The sequence below is a fragment of the Muscardinus avellanarius genome (assembly GCF_963383645.1).
Source record: "Muscardinus avellanarius genome assembly, chromosome: 7".
NCBI lineage: Eukaryota > Metazoa > Chordata > Mammalia > Rodentia > Gliridae > Muscardinus > Muscardinus avellanarius.
The window spans coordinates 23,778,403-23,797,161 of NC_137793.1; the positions used below are offsets into that span (position 1 = coordinate 23,778,403).

At 48.7% G+C, this 18,759-nt stretch overlaps 1 protein-coding gene across 1 annotated transcript in view; it reads right to left on the bottom strand.

The window, feature by feature from the left end:
* The window catches only part of SH3PXD2B (SH3 and PX domains 2B), a gene marked incomplete at both ends in the record, with an annotated part of 81,638 nt that overhangs the window by 5,103 nt on the left and 57,776 nt on the right, over nucleotides 1-18,759 (bottom strand). The window contains 6 exons of the mRNA XM_080699404.1: nucleotides 1,884-2,009; nucleotides 3,097-3,146; nucleotides 5,348-5,574; nucleotides 8,904-9,021; nucleotides 11,834-11,938; nucleotides 13,069-13,203. Of these exons, the coding sequence (XP_080555530.1) occupies nucleotides 1,884-2,009; nucleotides 3,097-3,146; nucleotides 5,348-5,574; nucleotides 8,904-9,021; nucleotides 11,834-11,938; nucleotides 13,069-13,203 (761 nt within the window). The remainder of the gene's footprint in view (nucleotides 1-1,883; nucleotides 2,010-3,096; nucleotides 3,147-5,347; nucleotides 5,575-8,903; nucleotides 9,022-11,833; nucleotides 11,939-13,068; nucleotides 13,204-18,759) is intronic.

An 18,759-nucleotide genomic window follows, 5' to 3' on the forward strand; every position in this document is an offset into this window, starting at 1 on the left:
GCTACTACCACCCTTTCAACTTCAGATATGACATCCAAGTGCTTGTAATCAGCTCCATCTGAGTGGTCCCCAGGCAGCTCTGCTTCCTCCTACCAAGGCCAGACTCTTGACCTTCTCCCTCAAACCCATCTCTACCCATTCCTGTTGAGACAACATCTTAAATATCCCTTATGATTTTATATGTGAGGAACTAAATATATATGTGAATAATGAAAAAAGATGGAGGGGCAGATTTTACTATCATAGGTTAAAACACCACTCAGAACTTTCCCAAATTCCCTTGACTCAAACAATAGCGAAGTGGAAACACAAGATTTTCTTCTCCTGAAACATCAATAATTTTAATACTCCTGGGTAGAGCCAGGGAAGAGTGTCTGGTCTTGAGGACACAGTGGCCGAGATGCAGCGCTAACCTTTAGCAAACAGAAAGGCCTGGCCAGGAGAATGCCTGCAGGAGCCACCAGCAAGTTAGAGTAGGGAGTAGAGGAGGGAGGGAAGGAGCCCTCAGGAGGTCTATTGGAGGAGGCTGGTCAGTGGTGCTCTTGGGCCTGCATGTTACAGAGGTGTGTGCCAGGCATCTGTGGTCTTTAGAAGAAAGAGCAGGATGAAGACAACCCTTCAGGCCTAGAACAACACCTGGCACGTATTTCCACAACAGGTGCTCCATGAATACCATCATCTCTTTCTGGCTCTAGAATTCCTATAGGTACCACGATTTGTGGAATCTCAAGTATTTTTTTTTTTTTTTTTTTTTTTGGTGGTACTGGGATTCCTGGAAACCCTTCTACCTCCGGGCTATACTCCCAGACCTATTTTATCTTTTTTTAATTTTTGGAAACAGGGTCTCTTAAGCCAGCGCGGCTGGCTTCGAACCTGCGCGATCCTCCTGTCTCCACCTCCCTAAGCGCGGGGATTACAAGCGTGTGCCACCATGCCTGGCTCTCAAGTCCTTTCTATGCTGATATATTTGCATGACCCCTATGCACATCCTCCTATTTTCTTTAAATAATCTCTAGATGACTTATAATATTCAATACAATAAAAACACTATGTAAATAGTCACCATACGGTATTGTTTAGGGACTCAGGATAAGAAAAAACATTCTACCTATGCTCTGTAGAGATGTAATGACTTAAAAAGTGTTCTCTGTCGGCGGCTGGCGGAATCCACAGGAACAGAACCCAAACCTGGAGGGCAGATTGCCTTGTATTTGCTGTGGAGATGAACAAGTCAAGGCCCTGCCTCATCGAGGGTGGCAGGGCTGGGGCACACTTCCTCACCCTGTGATGTGGGGATGCCTGCAGCTTGAAGGCCACATGTACCTGTTTCTGCACATGTTCTTGAGAAGCATCTCAGCCTCAGGGTTCTAATCCCCGGTCCCTGCTGCTTCCCTCTGCCCACAGGCTTTCCTGAGAGCCTGGGGAATGCTGTCCTGTTCTAGCTCCACGAAGACAGAAGAGAGAAATGCAAGAAGAGAAAGGATTTGTGTTGACCTTTATTCAGGGATCAGAGCAGATAAACAGTGGAAAGAGAGGTGAGAAGAGAGGTAGGGGCTGATGAAAAGGAATGCTAGCGGTCCCATAAGACCACACAGAGGATGAGTCCACTGATATGGAATGCCCAGAGCAGGTAACTCGAGAAAAAAAGGGGCTGGGGCAACAGGGAAGAGGGAATTGGAGAGTGGCTGCTGATAGGGAATGGATTGATTTTGTTCTGAAATGAGATGGTGAGGATGGTTGTACCAACTTTGAATATAACAAACCACTGAACTTTTTACTTTCTATCAGTAAATTGTTGATATGTGAATTATATCTCAATAAAGCTGTTAGCCTCACCCCCAGCCCTTGGAAATGACAAGAACAGAGGCGTGGTGGCCGCTCACCTCCACCTTCAGCCCGGCCTGGAAGCTGATTCCGTCGGGGATGGTGGTCTGGAACTCGGCGATGGTGTAGTACTCCTCTTCCACTTGGGGCGGGACGGGAGGCTTTGGTAGGTTGAGACCCCGAGGCTGGCAGGATGAGACACAGGGCTAGTTCCAGGGTGACTGCATCACTTGACACCACTGGGGGGAAACTAAGGGACCGGGACACACAGCCACCATGGAGGGGTGCTGGGGGACCTCGTTAGACTCCAAGGGACAAAAGAGAGGACTTGACTGTCGTATCCTAGAGGATATCTCACTGACCCTTCAACTTAGGAGATGAGGAGAAGAAACACGGGACATCTAGCTACAGGGAGAAAATTAGGGGCAGAATAAAAGTCTCTGGATTGAAGAGGCCGTGAGGGTCTTAGGAAGAGAGCAGGTGTGCAGGTCAGACCCGCCTGGGCTGGAAACACCGATGGTGGGTGTGACTTTGGGCAAGTCACCTTCCCCCGGGAGGCTGGCTGCAAGTATTAAATAAGTCATGGTGGAGAAGCACCTAGCACATTGCATGACGCTGAATAGGCTTTCAATAAATGGAAGAAGACATTTTAAATGGGGGGGGGATTACTTTCCAAAGTATAAGTGGAGTGACCCTTATCCAAAATGCTCGGGGCCAGAAGTGTGCTGGGGTTTAGAATAGCTGGGCATACAAAATGAGATGTCCTGCAGGATGGGAACCCAAGCCTAAACACGAAGCTTCATATCTACACAGTCTGAAGGTAATTTTATATATATCATGCTGGTACCCCAAAAGATTTGGATTTTGGAGCATTTTGGATTTTCAGATCAGAGATATTCAACTTGTGGTGGTTAAAAAAGATCCTAAAGAATTTGAAAAATGGAGCAGAATACCCCAGTGGCTCTACAAATAATATTCTGTGCCCCATCCCCACTTGGACTCAAGGTTTGGTATTTGAGAAGTCTGATCTAGAAGTGGGCTTGGGAAGCAGAGAGCAGCAGGTCTAGAGGCTGAAATGTCACAAGAGCCCTCTGGACCATGAGCAAACTGTTTCACCTGCATGGACCTGGGTCTCTCCACTAGGGTTGGGCCGGCACTCACACAACCTGCGTCTCCAGGCTGCTGTGTGGACAGGAAGAGCATCTTTGGAAAGGGCCGGGGTGTGGGGGCCAGCAGGCATCCCTAACGCCCACAGGTCAAGGGTCCACTTACAATGGTCATATCCCGGCGAGGAGGGGGTCTCTGTCTCATCTTTGGTGATCCTATGGAGAAACCAGACTTATTTCACTCATGTGCACAGTTTCACACTTACAATTCCTGATGTGGATGCCACGCTTTCCTGTGGAAGGTGAGCACTGGCTGCTATGACCTTTCCCTGTTGGGGCAGGGGCAGAGGCTGGTCACACTCTACTGTTCAAGACTCAGGCACCTCCCTTGAGCAATGTGGGTCCTTTCCATGCAAGAGTGAAAGGAGATGGAGGTGTGTCCTCCAGCAACAGAGTGCTTTCCAGGAAGGGCAAAAACAGAGGCTTGGGAGTCCAAGAGATGGGGAAATGGGCTCTACCAGCCCCAAGGCTTGCAGACTCTTGGCCCAAGACAGGTTAATTATTTGACTTTGAGCTACAAGTTCCTCTTCCATGAGGCAGGCATGGTGCATGCCTTCTGGGGGCCGTGGTGGAGATCAAAGGAAATATAGGTGGCACTCTGGCAAGTGTCAGGCGTGTGATAAAAGTCACTCTAGAACAAGCCCGAACTAAACAACAACACATAAGCAAACAGAACCAGGCACACTTAGGCTGATGACTTCTGACTTCTGGGGTTTTTACTCTGGAACTGGGCTGCCCTCACTCTGGGTGGCAGGGTCAGCAGAAAGACAACTTCACAGTGGCTCCAGGCTCTCGGCTCAAGGCAGAATGTTGAGGTCACACTATGTGTTGCTGGACTGGTGTAGTATGGGCCTACATAGAGCAGTAAGGTGGCATCTGGGGTGTGGAGGACACTGGTAACTCCTCAAATAGCTATTTCTCATCCTTGATTAGAGTAAAAAAAAAAAAGGGGAGTTTTAGCCAAGACACTCAGCTGCCCATATGAGCTACATTTCCCAGATTTCCTTGCAGCTAAGTACTGCCCCATGACTTAGTCCAATAAAAAGTAGGAGCAATTGGAGTGTGCGGCTTCTCTGTGCCTGCTTTATACTGGCTGGACCATTGGTGAGCTGCTCTGAACAGGTGGATGAGGGCAAGATAGACAGATGTAGGGCTGGCGGTGTGGCTCCGTGGCAGGGCTCTTGCCAAGCATCCGTGCAAGTCAGACCTGTCTGACTGGGTTTCATTCCCCATACTAGGAGAAAAAAGAGGGAGGAAGGAAGGAAGGAAGGAAGGAAGGAAGAGAGGGAGGGAGGATAAAGAAAGATGGATGGACTGTTGGAATGTAACAAGATCCTTGACTACATGGAGTTGCCATTTTAGTCCTAAAAACACACATAGGCTATTTTGTGAAAATAAAATAAACATGTAGATTATTTGAGTCACCATTATTGGGTATATGTGTACATGCATTGGGGGGAGGGTCTTAGCATCTGTGCCGATGTCCTCATAAAAACCCGGGACTTTAGATTATCTTTTCATTTGCTTTTCTTTGATGGGGATCCGTCTCTGCTCATGACCACAATAGGTTAGAAAGAAACCCAGAGCTGGCCAGACCCCTGCTGCGGAACGTGGGAAACGGCGGTGGTGTTTTCTCAGGACAGCTAGGCGGAGAGTATGCAGCTTGACGGAGAGACTGAAGTTCACTGCCACCTGGCGAAACCGCTCGGGAAGCCGAGCCAGGGAAGTGAACTCATCTCTGCAGGGAGTTGGAAACTCTATCTCAACAGACAGCTTCCTCAGGCCCTGAAGAACTAGGACAGGACCTTGGGTGCCGGCCTGAGGCCAGATTCCTGGGTCCCATGCTCTTTTGTGGGGGAAACATCAAATGGCAAAATGAATAAAGGGAGGCTTCGAAAAGCAAGACTGGTGAAGTGCTACTGTTGCAGAAAACCCAACACAGGGTCAACCTTGCCTTCCCCTGGCTCAGAACTGAGCTGGGCAGGAGGGGGAAGGACAGGCATCGCCTGCATCCAGTCTCAGCCCCACCGCTCACTAGCTGCGTGGCTGTGGACTCACTACCCTGTCTGATCTCTCATCTGTAAATCAAAAGTGATAAGCCTGGAGTCAGTAATGTTAATCAGAAGAGCCCTGGCACACAGTAGGTGCTTGGTCATCCTGAGACAGTGGAATAAACGCTGGCTAGGGAAGGAAAGGAAAATCTCTTGGGCTGGTGGAATTGTCTGGAATGAGTCCCAGGGCTGTTTTTATCTCTGGGTTGCTTGAAGAAGAGGGACCCTGAGGAGCTGTGAGCACTGGGGATGCACAGCAGCCCCAGCCTTGGAGGGCGGAAGGAGGGACGGGTGGGTGCCACTCACTCTGCCTGACATCGCCGTCTGGGACTGGGCGGCCCTCGAAGCTGCCATCCCTCTGGTTGTTAAGCATCTCCTTCTCTCTTCCTGCTGCATTCTGTTGCCGGGAAACACCGTCCAGGTCAAAGGCACCTGAGTGTGTGGAGGAGCCAGGGCCCAGCTTCGGGGGCAAGGGCTCCCCGCTGATCTTCTTCAGGTAGGAGGCGGGGGCCCAGCCTTCTTTGCCTTGGGATCTGGAGGGAGAAGGAAGGATGCCGGTCACATGGGTCTGCCATCCCAGGGGATGCCAGTGCCTACTAAGAGTCAATCATCCTGGCTGGGATGAACCACGGGTTCTAACTGCCCAGGCAGACCTCTTCCTTCCTTGTGTTGGAGAGTGAACCTAGAGGCATTCTACCACTGAGCTACACCCAAGTCCCTTCTTGATTTTTTCTTATGAAACAGTCCAGGCAGATCCATCCATCCATCCTTTCCCTTCTTCCTTCTTTCCTTCCCTGTGCTGAGGATTAAATCCAGGGTCATTCTACCTCTGAGCTAGACCCCCAGCCACCTTTTCACTTTGAAACAGGGCTTCACTCAGTTGCTGAAGGTCTCACTAAGTTGCTGAGGCTGGCCTCCAACCTGTGATCATCTTGTCTCAGTCTCCCAAGCACTGAGATTGCAGGTTGCAGGTGTGGGCCGCTAAGTGGTTGACCATATATCTTATGAACTCCATATTTATAACATCACACTGATAGCTTCAGATTGGCCAGGGTAGGAATATTTATACTGTAAAAATTGGCAAATACTGGAACTGAGGGCATCTTCCCCATGGAAATCTGGTTGTTAGACATTTATCTGTACCCTACAAAAGAAGTTACATCTTTGGGGAAAGCTAAATAGACCCAACTGACTGGAGATGGCATGATGTCAGGGCCAAATCTCTTGTTGAGAAACACTTTAAATTCTAACTGGCCTTGGGTTCCAGTGCAAAACAGGTTTTTTTTTTTTTTAAACTGGAAGCAAATTCATAAGGAAGTATAAATCTGTACAGTTCAGAGTCTATCAATCTTTTTTTTTTTTTGTGGTACTGGGGTTTCTGGAAGCCCTTCTACCTCCGGGCTATACTCCCAGACCTATATTTTATACTTTTTTATTTGGAAACAGGGTCTCCTAAGCCAGCGCGTGTAGCTGGCTTTGAACCTGCGTGATCCTCCTGTCTCTGCCTCCCAAGCGCGGGGATTACAAGCATGCGCCACCACGCCCGGCCGAGTCTATCAATCTTAAAATACTCTCTGAGGAAATAAATCTTGTCCTAATTGGAAAATGTCAGGCTGTATATAATCCATGTCCCCTGTATGAGACAAGTCATCATTTGGGGTCACAAAGCCATAAGCAGAGGAAACATATGCAGTAGGAAGTGAGTCGGCTTTGGGGAGAGAAAGGTGCGGGTTCAAACCCTGACTGACACCTTCTAGCTTCAGTCACAGCTTTAGATGAGCTTGGCCCTCACGGACATCCCAGCTGCAGCCTTGTGAGAGATCTTGCATCCTGTCAAGATCCTGAGCTCCAGTCACTCAGTTTGGGGATCACTTGTTAGGCAGCAAGATAATATGACAGAAAAGATGGGCGTGGTGGCGCACACTTGTAATTCCAGCATTTGGGAGGCTGAGACGGGGGATCGCAGTTTGCGGACAGCCTCGGCTACTTAGTGAGGCCCTTTGCAACTCAGTGAGACCCTGTTTCAAAATAAAGAATAAAAAATAGGGCTGGGGGTGTAGCTGGGAGGTAGAATGCCCCTGCGTTTCTATCTGCAGTACTGAAAAAAAAAAGAAGAAGAAAAAAAAAAAGGATGATATGACAGCTGTAGGTGGCTCAGTGAAGGGATGCCACTTGAAAAAAATGTGTTGTCAGGTGATTTCACGGTGGTGCAGACATCGTAGAGGGTGCTGACAGAAACCCAATGGTCCATCCTGCTACAGTCCTAGTCCCACTTACTGCATCTAGGACCACAACCAACGAAACCACAAGGGGTTAAACCACAACTAACAGAAAATGATGGAATCGAGAGACACGGTGAGCCAGGCATGGTGGAACACACCTGGAATCCTTGGGATTATTTGGAAGGCTGACACAGGAGGATTGTAGGTTTGGGTCTGGCCTCAGCAACCGAGCAAAACCCTCAGCAACTTAGTGAGACTGTTTTGCCATAAAAATAAAATAGGGCTGGATATCTATTGGGGAAAGCTGAATAGACCCAACTGACTGGAGATGGTACGATGTCGGGGCCAAATAGAATGCCTCTGGGTTCCGTACCTGGTATCACCCTCCCCTCCCAAAAAGAAGACATGGTAAACAGGAGATGCATAGGCCACTGCTGGGGAGGGGAGCAGCGGACACTGTCTTACTGCAAATTGTCTTTATAAGTAGAGGTACACTCTAACTAATGAAAAAAGCAGAGTAATTAGTAAAACAGTTGTTTAAGAGCATTTTCAAGCATTTTGTGCTGTACGTCACTGCATGTGCTACACTTTCACATGATTGGCAGCGCAGTAGGGTTGTTTATGCCAGTGTCACCACAAACACACGAGGAATGCTCTGCGCTACCATGCGAGGGCGCCCAGGTGTCACTGGAAAATAGCAGTTTGTCGCCGGGCGTGGTGGCGCACGTTTGTAATCCCCGCGCTTGGGAGGCAGAAACAGGAGGATCGCGCAGGTTCGAAGCCAGCCCCGCGCGCTGGCTTAGGAGACCCTGTTTCCAAATAAAAAAATGTAAAAATAGGTCTGGGAGTGTAGCCCGGAGGTACAAGGGCTTCCAGGAACCCCAGTACCACCAAAAAAAAAAAAAAAAAAAAATAGCAGTTTGTCAGCCCCATCATAATGGTATGGGACCGCCATCAGGTACACTGTCTGTTGTTGGCTGAGACAGTGTGATGCAATATGAGACGGTAAATTCTCGGTGCCTGCTCAGTGTCACAATCACTGTGCCTCTGAATCTCCATTTCCAGGTGTCTTCCATCAGGAAGCCTTCCTGACCTCCTGACTGGGGAGTCCCTCTTCTGCATACCCCAAAGCCCCCAGGGACCCCTCCCACCCGCTGCCTCCTCCCTGCCCTGCTCTCTAGCGGCTCACAAGCCTCTTTGGCTCCTGCTGGTGTGAACCACTGGGCCTTGATGACAGTTTCATCGTGCAGGTCCCCTGCCTTCACTACTGGACTCAGAGAGGAAGGAGGAGCCGCCTGGGCTGGGCACGGTGGCGGCGCTGCTGAGGTACCATGCTGGTCTCAGAGCGGGGGGCCGTGGAGGCGGGGACTGTGTTCACGGGCAGCTCCAAACTCTAGTTACTCGTCATGAGAAATATCTAGAGATGGAGGCCGGTCTTGTTTACAGAGCTCCTGCTATGTGTGGTTGGTGTGTTTGGAGAAGGTTTTGCTTATTATAAACTTTTAGGGGAGGATATGGATAGGGAAGGAGGCCAAACAGCACAGAGAAACTCCAGCAGAACCCTCTCCCATCTGTGATCACTTACAGGCCTCTGTGAAGCGGGAGCCCAGGGGACCGCAACCTGCCCAGTGACAGCGTACCTGATCTTCCACCAGCCTTCCAGGTTCTTCTGGATGACTTCCACCACGGCCCCTCTCTCCAGGTTCATTTCATCCTGGTCACGAGCTGTGTATGGGTAGATGACTGTGTACTTCTCCTCTACAGGGACAAAGGACACTGGGATAAGAAACGGACAGAGTCCTGGGATGCTGACTGCGGTCCCTGTGCAGATGTGAAGGGAGGACTTACTCCTGAGACTCCATGGAGCCTGGATCACTTGGTGACATGGCCACAGGGCACAGGTCAAGGGCGGGCCCTTGTCTCTCTGAACCCCATGTCCCAGGCTTCCTCACAGCCCTCAATCTGTGCTTCAAGGTCGCTGCCCTTGACCAGCTTTTGCAACATTCTGACCCGTGACATCCTGATCCCTCTTCCTCAGGGTAACCCCCTCCCAGGAGTCACCTTCTAATATAACATATAATTGACTTATTCTATTTCCCGTCTGTGTGGGGACTTGTCTGTCTCACTTGTCTGTCAGTGGGCACGTGCCTGGAATATTTAGTAACTGAACAAGTTCCAGTGGCTGGTGGGAGCCACTGTTCTCACACATAGGGGGCTGAAGCCTCCAGGGCTCCTTGCCAGCAATACACCTCCCTTTTTGTTTAACCTGGTTGATGTAGCTTTTTTCTCCCTTTTAATTCAAATGAGCCTGATGAAAGAGACAGTCTGCCTGTTTAGTATTATAAGAACCCTCCCAGGCATTATTTTTTTTTTAAGCTGGAAAGCTGCAAAAACCTCGGCCGACAATCCCTTCCTCCTCCCCGACCCACATGCTGACACACACACACACCACTAAGACAGACGTGGCCACCGCTTTTCACATGCAGCAGGCACGCAGTCCTGGAACGGGAAGGCTCATGCAGTTGCAGGGACCCAGCTCCAAACAGAACACGGGAAGGAAACTCTGGGCTAGGCACCTTGGCGCCAGCTGAAGGCATACAAGTCCTCCAGGGTCCGGCAGTGGCCTGCGGGCCGGGGCAAAGACCAGTACCTCCACGAGACTGGGCGGCAGCGTGTGGGGAGGGCAGAGAGCAGAGGTGAGCAGAAAGCACTTCTGGTGTCTCGAGGCCCAGGGGGCACAGCCTGCAATCCCCTTAGGAGGAGGTCCCCTCTCAGTCCCTTCTGAGCCCCAGCTAGCTTGGAAGACCAAGTGCCTGGGTATTAACCTTGAACTTGAGTGGAGAGGCGTCCAGTAGACATTATTCTATCCCTAGCATGATTGTAAAGAGGTGGTAAGACAATCCTTTGTGGGAGAAGGAAGAAAAATGTCCAGACCCTCGGGAAGACATGGTCTCTCTCCCATCTTTCAGCTGTGTGACCCTGGGCCAGCTTTTTCCCCATGTGGAAGTGGGGATAACTGTCAGTCCCTTATAGAAGCATGCTCGCAACGGTCCTCATGGACTGTTTGAGAGAGCTCTAGTGCCCCTCCTCCCTGATCTGAGTATCCCTGTGATAGCCTGGCCCTGGTGCCTGGTAGGTAAAGCAGACATAGAAAAACAGCTCTGGCAGGGCGTGATGGCGCACTCTTGTAATCCCAGCATTCGGAGGCTGAGACTGGAGGATCGCGGTTTGCGGACGGCCTCAGCTACTTAGTGAGGCCCTACCAACTTAGTGAGATCCTGTTTCAAAATAAAGAATGAAAATTAGGGCAGGGGGTGTAGCTCAGAGGTCGATTGTCCCTGGGTTCCGGGTTCCATCCCTAGACCCCCCCCACACACAAAAAAAAAAAGAAAAAAAAAAGAAAAAAAAAGAAAAAAAAAGAAAAAAAAGAAAAAGAAAAAAACAGAAAAGAAAGAAAAAGAAAAAGAGCTCTGAAGACAAAACCACATACTTTTTTTTTTTTTTTGGCTAACTTTTGAGTTTAGGAACATCCCTTCTCCTCACCCTCTGTACTTATTTTTATTTATTTTGCAGTACTGGGTAGTGAACCCAGGGTGCTCTACCCCTGAACCTTATCCCCAGCCCTTTTTATTTCTTATTCTGAGACAGGGTCTTGCTAAGTTGCTCGTTCAGTGCCCTCAACTTGTGATCCTCCTGCTACAGCCTCCTGAGTTGCTGGGGTTACAGGTGAGCAGCACTGTGCCCGGCTCCTCACCCTCCTGACACGTGTACACCTAACGTGGCTTTGTGCTTTCTTCTCAGGGTTCACTATGTGCCAGGATACCCACACCTACCAAGACGTGTAGCTGATCTGATAATGTTCTTGGTTACCACTCCAGGTTCTTTGCATATAGGATCTCATTTAATTAAAAAAAAATCTGATGACACAGAAATCATCATTTCCATGTTCAGATAAGGAGGCTGAGGCTTAAAAGGTTAAATCTCTGGCCCCAGATTACTAAATCAGTATGTGGCATGGTTGAAACGAGAGTTCACATCTACCTGACTTCAAAGCTCTGGTTTACTGATAAACATGAGCTGGTTTTAGGAAGCTTCTAGGGGGAAAGGGAGTGGGTGGGCCTTAGTATTGCTGGTGTGTCAGGCATCACCCTTCATGACACCCAGTCAGGGCCACCTATACCCACAGAGAGGGCGGGCATCTTTAACAGATGGGTCAAGTGTTTCCCAGTGAGCTAGGAATAGCTCTGGTGTCTCAGCCAGCAGAAAAACTCCAGGGAGGACCAGAGTGGTGTTGATCAGGCCGTTTTGCTGGGCTCCCAGGAAAGTGTCAGGCCCTCGCTCTGACCAGGCTCACCCAGGGTGGCTCTCAAAGGCCCCCAGAAAGGAAGCCCTTGCCCTCTGCTAATACCATGCCCAGCTTTAGTTACCAGGCTATGGAGCCCGAGCTGTGAGCTACTAAGACTGGGGAACAGAGACTGAAGGGAAAGCACCTGGTCAGCAGGTAACCAGAATGGGCCACAGATGCCCGGGTGCTCCCCAGGGAGCCCAGGCGGGTGGGTGCTCTGCCTACCTTCTTCAGGCTGCAGGGAGAACTCATCCTGCACACCGTCCTGCCCCTCCAGGCAGGTGGCGGGGACCCAGCCTTGCTCTTCAGCTGTGCTGACAAACCACCAACCTAGCGAAACAAGAGTGTGGTGATGTTAGTGGGCTGGGAGTGAGTCCTGAGGCTGGGAACATCATAACATCTGGGGATGCTGAAGTCCCTTACAAAAGATGGAGTAGTATTTGCCTATCACCCATGCGCATCCTGGGTTTAAGTCTCTAAATCATCTCTACGGGACTTATAGTATCTAATACACTATAAATGCTATATAAATAGTTGTCATACTGTATTGTTTAGGGAATAATGACAAGAAAAAAGTAGTCTATACCTGTTCAGGAAATGCAATGTTTTTTTCTTGAATATTTTAAACTTACTGTTGGTTGAATCCAAGAATGTAGAACCCACAGAAACAAAGGTATATACAGAGGACTGTACGTTCAGCCACTCTATTAGGTAAGGCTCAGGGTGAGCTAAAATTAGCCAATGCCACGTTTTAGCCACATGCTCCAGGGAGTGTATATCACTTTTCCTGGAGAGGAGCTGCTCTTACCTTTAGTGGTGTGGTGGCTGCTCTGTGGCTAAGGAAGGCCAAGGGAAGAAAGCATACATTTTTGGAGTGCCTACTGTGTGCCAAGCACAGGTTTAGGTGCTCTTTCTACATATTGTCTCATTTAATCCTTACAATGGCTCTTTGGAGTACTTTTCTATATTTTGTAGATGAAAAAATTGATGGTCAGAGATATGAAGCAACCTGGGCCACTGTGAGTTGTGGAGTTCGGTGGAATCCAGACACTGCATTCCCTCCTACCTGTGCATGTGGCCAGGGGGCCCTGTGATGGGCAGCTAGGCTGAGGAGACAAGTAGCATGTCAGTCTCACGTGAGCCTACAACTACCAGAGCCTTCTTGAAGACTCCCATGGAAAACTGGAGGCAAATCAATGAGCAAAACGCCAGTAGAATTCTCAACTCTGCATCACCAAGGAAGGATCATGGAATAAGAAACTCAGGACAAACTGGTAACCCCTGCTGATCCAGCAAGGATGCTGGTGAGTGGCCACCAAGTGGATATTTGATCACTGTAATCAAGCCGGGGGCCGTTGTCTAGGGCGCCCTCAGCTGGATCTGGCCAGCCTGTCACTTGTTTCTGAGTTTCCATGTGCTTGGTGACAATGTCGGGTGGAGGGAGCTGGTACAGGCCCTACCTGACTCGTTCTTCTCGATGATGTCCACCACCTGCCCCACGCTGAGGCTGATCTCCGAGCTCTCCTGCTTCTGGTAGTTTGCCACTACCACGTACTGCTCCAGGACCATGGGGTCCACCGAGGTCAGGTCGCCCCCTGTGGACAGAAAGGCAACCAGACGTCACCTCTGGCCACCACCCAGGCGTGAAGGAGCAGGAGCCAAGGGACGAGGATGGCTCAGGGACATCCTCAGTGGAGAAAGTTGTTATAGGAGTTGTCTCAAGGTGACTCCACTTGTGCATCTTTGACCCATGTGCTCATTCAGCCACCAGGTTACCAAGTGCCTTTTGTGCAAGCCCAGGCTCTGAGATGAACACGACAGAGGGCCTGGCCTGTGGAAGCTCATGGCTTATGTCTGGAATGTCCTCTCCAAAGACCATGTGGAAACGTAATCGCCATTAGGACAGATTTGGGAAGGGGGACCTTTAACAGGGAGTTATGATGGATTAAGGTGATCATTAAAGACCAGGTTAGTTACAAAAGTGAGCTCGGTTATTAAAATAAGCCTTCTCTCCAGCCATGAGATGCTTCACACCATGTTATACTGCATCAGAAAGCCCCCCACCGGACGCCAGAACCTCGCATTAGACTTCCTAGCCTTCAGAACTATGAGAAATAAACTTCTTTCCTTTATAAATTACCTAGCCTATGGCATTCTGTTATAGCACCATAATACTAACTAATATATTCATTCATTCATAGCCATTCATGGATCCACCATTCAACCATCTAGCCACCGTCATCTGCCAAGTGAAACACCCATTCCTAATCCCCCTAACTTCTAATCACCCTGAATTACAATCATCTTCCAGATTGAGAAACTGCTGATACTAAAGTAGATGAAGCAGCTATGATTCTCAGCCTCATATAACTCATTCTGGTTGGGGAATCAGGTATATGCACAAATATATGTAATCAGCCAGTATACTGAATGATCTGTGAATTGCTGGAAACTGCTGGGGAAACAGCCGTGTGGAAAACAGAGTGACTGGAGGAGCTACCCCTGCCCAGGTTGTCTCTTCCCCTCCACACTCTAACAAAAGCCACCTGTTCTTAGCCACTAACTGGCTCCTGCTGGCAGCCTTGTTCCTGTTGCACTGGGAAAACCCAGAGGCCTACAGGATTCTGCCCAACCTGCCGCTGGGGATTTGGTAGAGCTCACCTCTACTCTCCCCGCAAGTAGCACAAAGGCTAAGTATCCCCATCCTCTCTTCCTTCTACAGTAACAGGACTCCTGGGTTAGACTCCTGTACAGTTGGGAGTGGTCATGCAACCCTTAGTCAACAAGATGTAAGTGGAGTGCTCTGTGCAAAGGCTTGGTAATAGACCCTATGGGAAGACGCTTGCCCTCTCTCCCTTACTCATTTCTGCTGGTCTAAGTGGGAATGTAATGGCTGGTGCCACAACAGCCATCTCAGGCCACAGAGTGAGCCGGGGATGCTGGTCATGTCTGATATCTGATAGAAGATTAAGAGAGGAGCCTGCTACCATCAAACACTGCATCACTCCAGAAATCTCTTTGGGATTTGAACTAAGACGAAACAAAATTAAATTGTTACACTACAATTATCTTGGGTGTCCCGTCACTCACGGTCACACTCAGTTCACCTACGTACCTTAGGTCACTCCACGCCAGCCAAGCCTCCTTCCTTAACTTACCATGCAGAGCGCCTCCGGGTCTCAGGAGGCTTGCCCTTGCCGCTCCTGTACTGGGGCCAGTCCTCTCCGATTGTCTGTACAGCACCCTCCCTCCCTCTCTTCAGGTCTTGATCCAGGGCATCTTACCAGCAAGATGTCCCCGAATGCCTTGCCTGGGCTTATTTCTTGCCATAATGCTTAAAAAAAAAAAAGCAGAAATTTTGCATATCTGCTTGTCCTGGTTGGCTACTTCTCTGTTCTGGCACAGGAGCCCCGTGAGGTCAGGGACTTTGTCTTCTTGTTGCTGTCACATTCACTCTGCCTAAAGGCTCACAGACTATGACCTGTATTTTGTTCAAGGGTAGTTAAGAATTTATTTTTAAAAAATATATTTTTTGTGGTACTGGGGGTGGAACCCAGAGGCTTTCTACCTCCGGGCTATACTCCCAGACCTTTTTTTATATTTTATTTGGAAAAAGGGTCTCACTAAGTTGCTGAGAGCCTCACTAAGTAGCTGAGGCTGGCTTCAAACCTGTGCGATCCTCCTGTCTCAGCCTCCAAGCGCGGGGATTACAAGCGTGCGCCACCACGCCTGGCTTATTTTAAAAATATTTTTAAACAGTTGTGAAGAATAAAGGGGATAGGAAGAAGATGAGTAATAATAATAATAATTTAAAATTAAAGTATTAAATATATGCTACCTAGCTCTTTGGAGTAAAAGCTTGTCAGTCCCAGGCCTAGATATGCATAGCACCTGATAAACATTGGAAAGAAAGGGTGAATATTTTAAAATTCAGCTATAAGCTGGGCGTGGGGGAGCACGCTTGCAATCCCAGTACTTGGGAGGCTGAGACAGGAGGATCAGAGGTTCGTGGCCAGCCTCAGCTGCCTAGTAAGGTCCTTTGCAATTTAGTGTAACCCTGTTTCAAAATAAAGAATAAATAGGGCTGGGGGTGTAGCTCAGAGGTAGAATGCCCTTGTATTGCCCCCCCCCAATCAGCTATAAATGACTTCCTGCCTTCCCCCACATAATTTGTTTGAGCATCTCTCTTTTCTACCAGACTGCAAGAATGCTTCTTCCATCCCGTTTGCCTTTGCTTCCCTGGGTACCCAGGATACTGCCACGTCCAGAGTAGGTACTCATTAAACACTGAATGAATGATTGTGTCAGTCTTGCTCACTTGTGCTCAGTGGGCATTTGGGGAGTGAATGAACAAAGGATGAATGGAGCCTTCTAGAAACCTTCCTGCCTACACAGGGCTCCAGGCCTCCTCTTGCAAGTACCCAGCGCTGACAGCTATCAAGAAGCGCTCTCCCATCTCACAGGTGGCTCAGGGTAGACTCTCCTTGCCTACTACCAGCAGGAAGAGCAGCTTCACTGAGTGAGGCTTTAGCTCAGCCAGGTTGCTCTGTACAGAGTTCAGCTGCCGCCACACAGCTTAACACCCCAGTAGTGGCACAGCTGCAGCACACATCCTCCTCATAACTCTGCCAATGGGCTTAGCAAACTGTGGGCAGTGACAGAATCAGGGAAACGAGAAGACTGGCTGTGAGCACAGCACAAAGCTAGGAACTGAGGAGAGAAGACAGCAGGTCCTGGGTCTCTGGGCTGGACGAGCACATCAGGGGCTGGTGCCGAGCAGGGCTGGCACTTGCTCTGGACCGTTTGGGCTTTTAGACTGCAGTTCCTTGCCAGGAAGTGGTTCAGAGACAAATCCGTGGAGTCGCATTCCATCACCACCTCTTTCAGAGCAAATTGCCTTGATCTTACTGGGAGCACTCAATGTATCAAAACGAAAAAAGAAGGAATCCAAGTCATTTGCTCTAACAGAAGTCTCAAATTTGGCTTCAGGGCACTTAGTTGCCATGTGATGACACCTCCTGGTGGGGTGTGATATTGCAGCCAAGCTCTATAAAGCATTAGTAATTGCAATACTTCAAAGCTGAGGTAGGCAGCTAAGTTCTACAAGTTGCCAAGTGTGGACTTAAAGAATTCCTAGGCAAGAAATGTCCTGTGGCTCCTCAGGAAAGAGAAGAGAGGGAAGAGGTCAAGAGAAAGAAATGAGATTTGACAAGAGGGTGATTTTTATCATAGAATGCTAAAAACTATTCTCAAGTATAGTACCTGATTTACCACAGAAAATGGCAATATCTATATTCTTGTTTTTTTCTTCACGATGCCTTGAGTTTTTAAAGTGCTGAGTAATGGCAAAGGGGGATTTTCCTTCCCAAAATTCACTATACTGCTAAGCTTGCTAAAAGAATCTGTAAACAAGAATATTTTCATAAGTAAAGGGTAAAAAACAAATCAAGCAAAAATATACTCCTTAAGTAATCAGATGACCTGTTAAATTGTGGAGAGAAGATGTTTTTCCTACAGGATGAGCAGAATTTGAAACCACATTAGCCAAAATCTGCAAGAGCCAGCCAGCCAATCATGATTGGGAAATGCTGGGACAGATAAGCCTTCTCCAACTCAGGGTTTTGGAACAGAAATCTCAGGAGTTAAGTCTTGTTAGCCTTAAATCCCTTTAAAATTCAATCAAGAAGGCCACGTCTAAAATAAAGGCAGTGTTCAAAGGTCAGAGAAAAAATAAGGCCAAGCCCAGCGTGGGTTCTTAGTCTGAATGAAGAAAGATGCCATTTTCCGTCCAGCTGAACTATAAATAAACCCGTCCTCCTTCATTGCAGGTGAGTGATGTCAACAATGGTTACCACAAATTAGAGCTGCTTCCCTCTTTTCCAGACAAGTCCCCGCATCAAGCCTGCTCCAACTGGAAGCTTTGGTTTTCACAATCCGGAGCTGTCTCATTCCTCTCTTCCCACCCTCCTGCACACTCCTTCCAAGGAAGGTCTCTGCACACTCAAAGCCAGGAACTCTGTGACCAGCCCAAGAGGGGCAGCTTCTCTCTGCTCTTTTCTAAGAAACATGTAATTATCCCTGGGCTCAAGAACTATTTGCAGCTTTAGCAGGATACCACAGCTCTGGCCAGTACCCATTAAACCAGAAAAGAGAGCTGAATGCAGACTGATTGAGCACGTGCCAAGTTTGTTCCAGATGCCACACCTCAAGCAGGGAGCTCCAGCTCCTCTCCACACTTTCCTCCACGAATGGCCCTGGTGCCTGGAGAGCTGACCACGGGCCCTGGAGCTGAGGGGCAAGGGAGGACAATGAAAGGACCAGGATCGTTGAATCCAGAATTGCTACTGCTTCTTATCAGGGAAATACATGTGCTTTAAGTTATATTGGTAATAATAAAAAGCACCAAACAAAGATCACAATTTGCTGGGTACTATTCTAGGTGCTTTGTGTATATTATTATACACCCTACAGGAAGCCTATAAAGTTTTATAAATGGACACTAAAGCCCATGAGTGAAGGCATCCATTTTCACGTTTGCAATCTCTGCTTGTGCCTGCCCCCACCTCAGCTTCACCAACCCCCTCAAACTTCCTGTAGTCCTAGGAAATCGAAGAGGTTAGAATTCTGGAAATCGGGAAAATTTCATTGGTATGGGCTGGCTCTGTTGCAGATGTAGGGGTTAATCTTGGATGGTAGGAAGAAAAAGCTGGGCTGCTGTTGATCAAAGTTTTTAGAAAGGGCAGCCATCATTGCTCTGTGCAGACCCAAATACCTACTTTCTCTTTTTTCCATGACTGCTTCTTCTTCTACCAGAGTCATGTCATCGGGCAATGGAAAGGTTGTTAGGAAAGAATGAGGGTACTGTAGGGGGTAGTGGATGTGGGCATGGAATCACTTGATACCACATTAATTGCTGCATTTGGTGACTGGCTGATGGGACTGTAGCGGCTGGGCATGGATGGCACGGTGGATGGTGAATGGGCTAGGTCCAGATTTGCTATCCCTCCCTCCCAGCTCAGAATGCCTTTTGCCACGTGAAAGCTTCTGCTCGCTCTTCCTGGCTCAAGGGTCCTCCTTTCTGATCCTTGCTAGGACTTGGGAAGAAGATTCTGTACTACAACATTATTTTATAGAAGGCAGAAAAAGGTTTA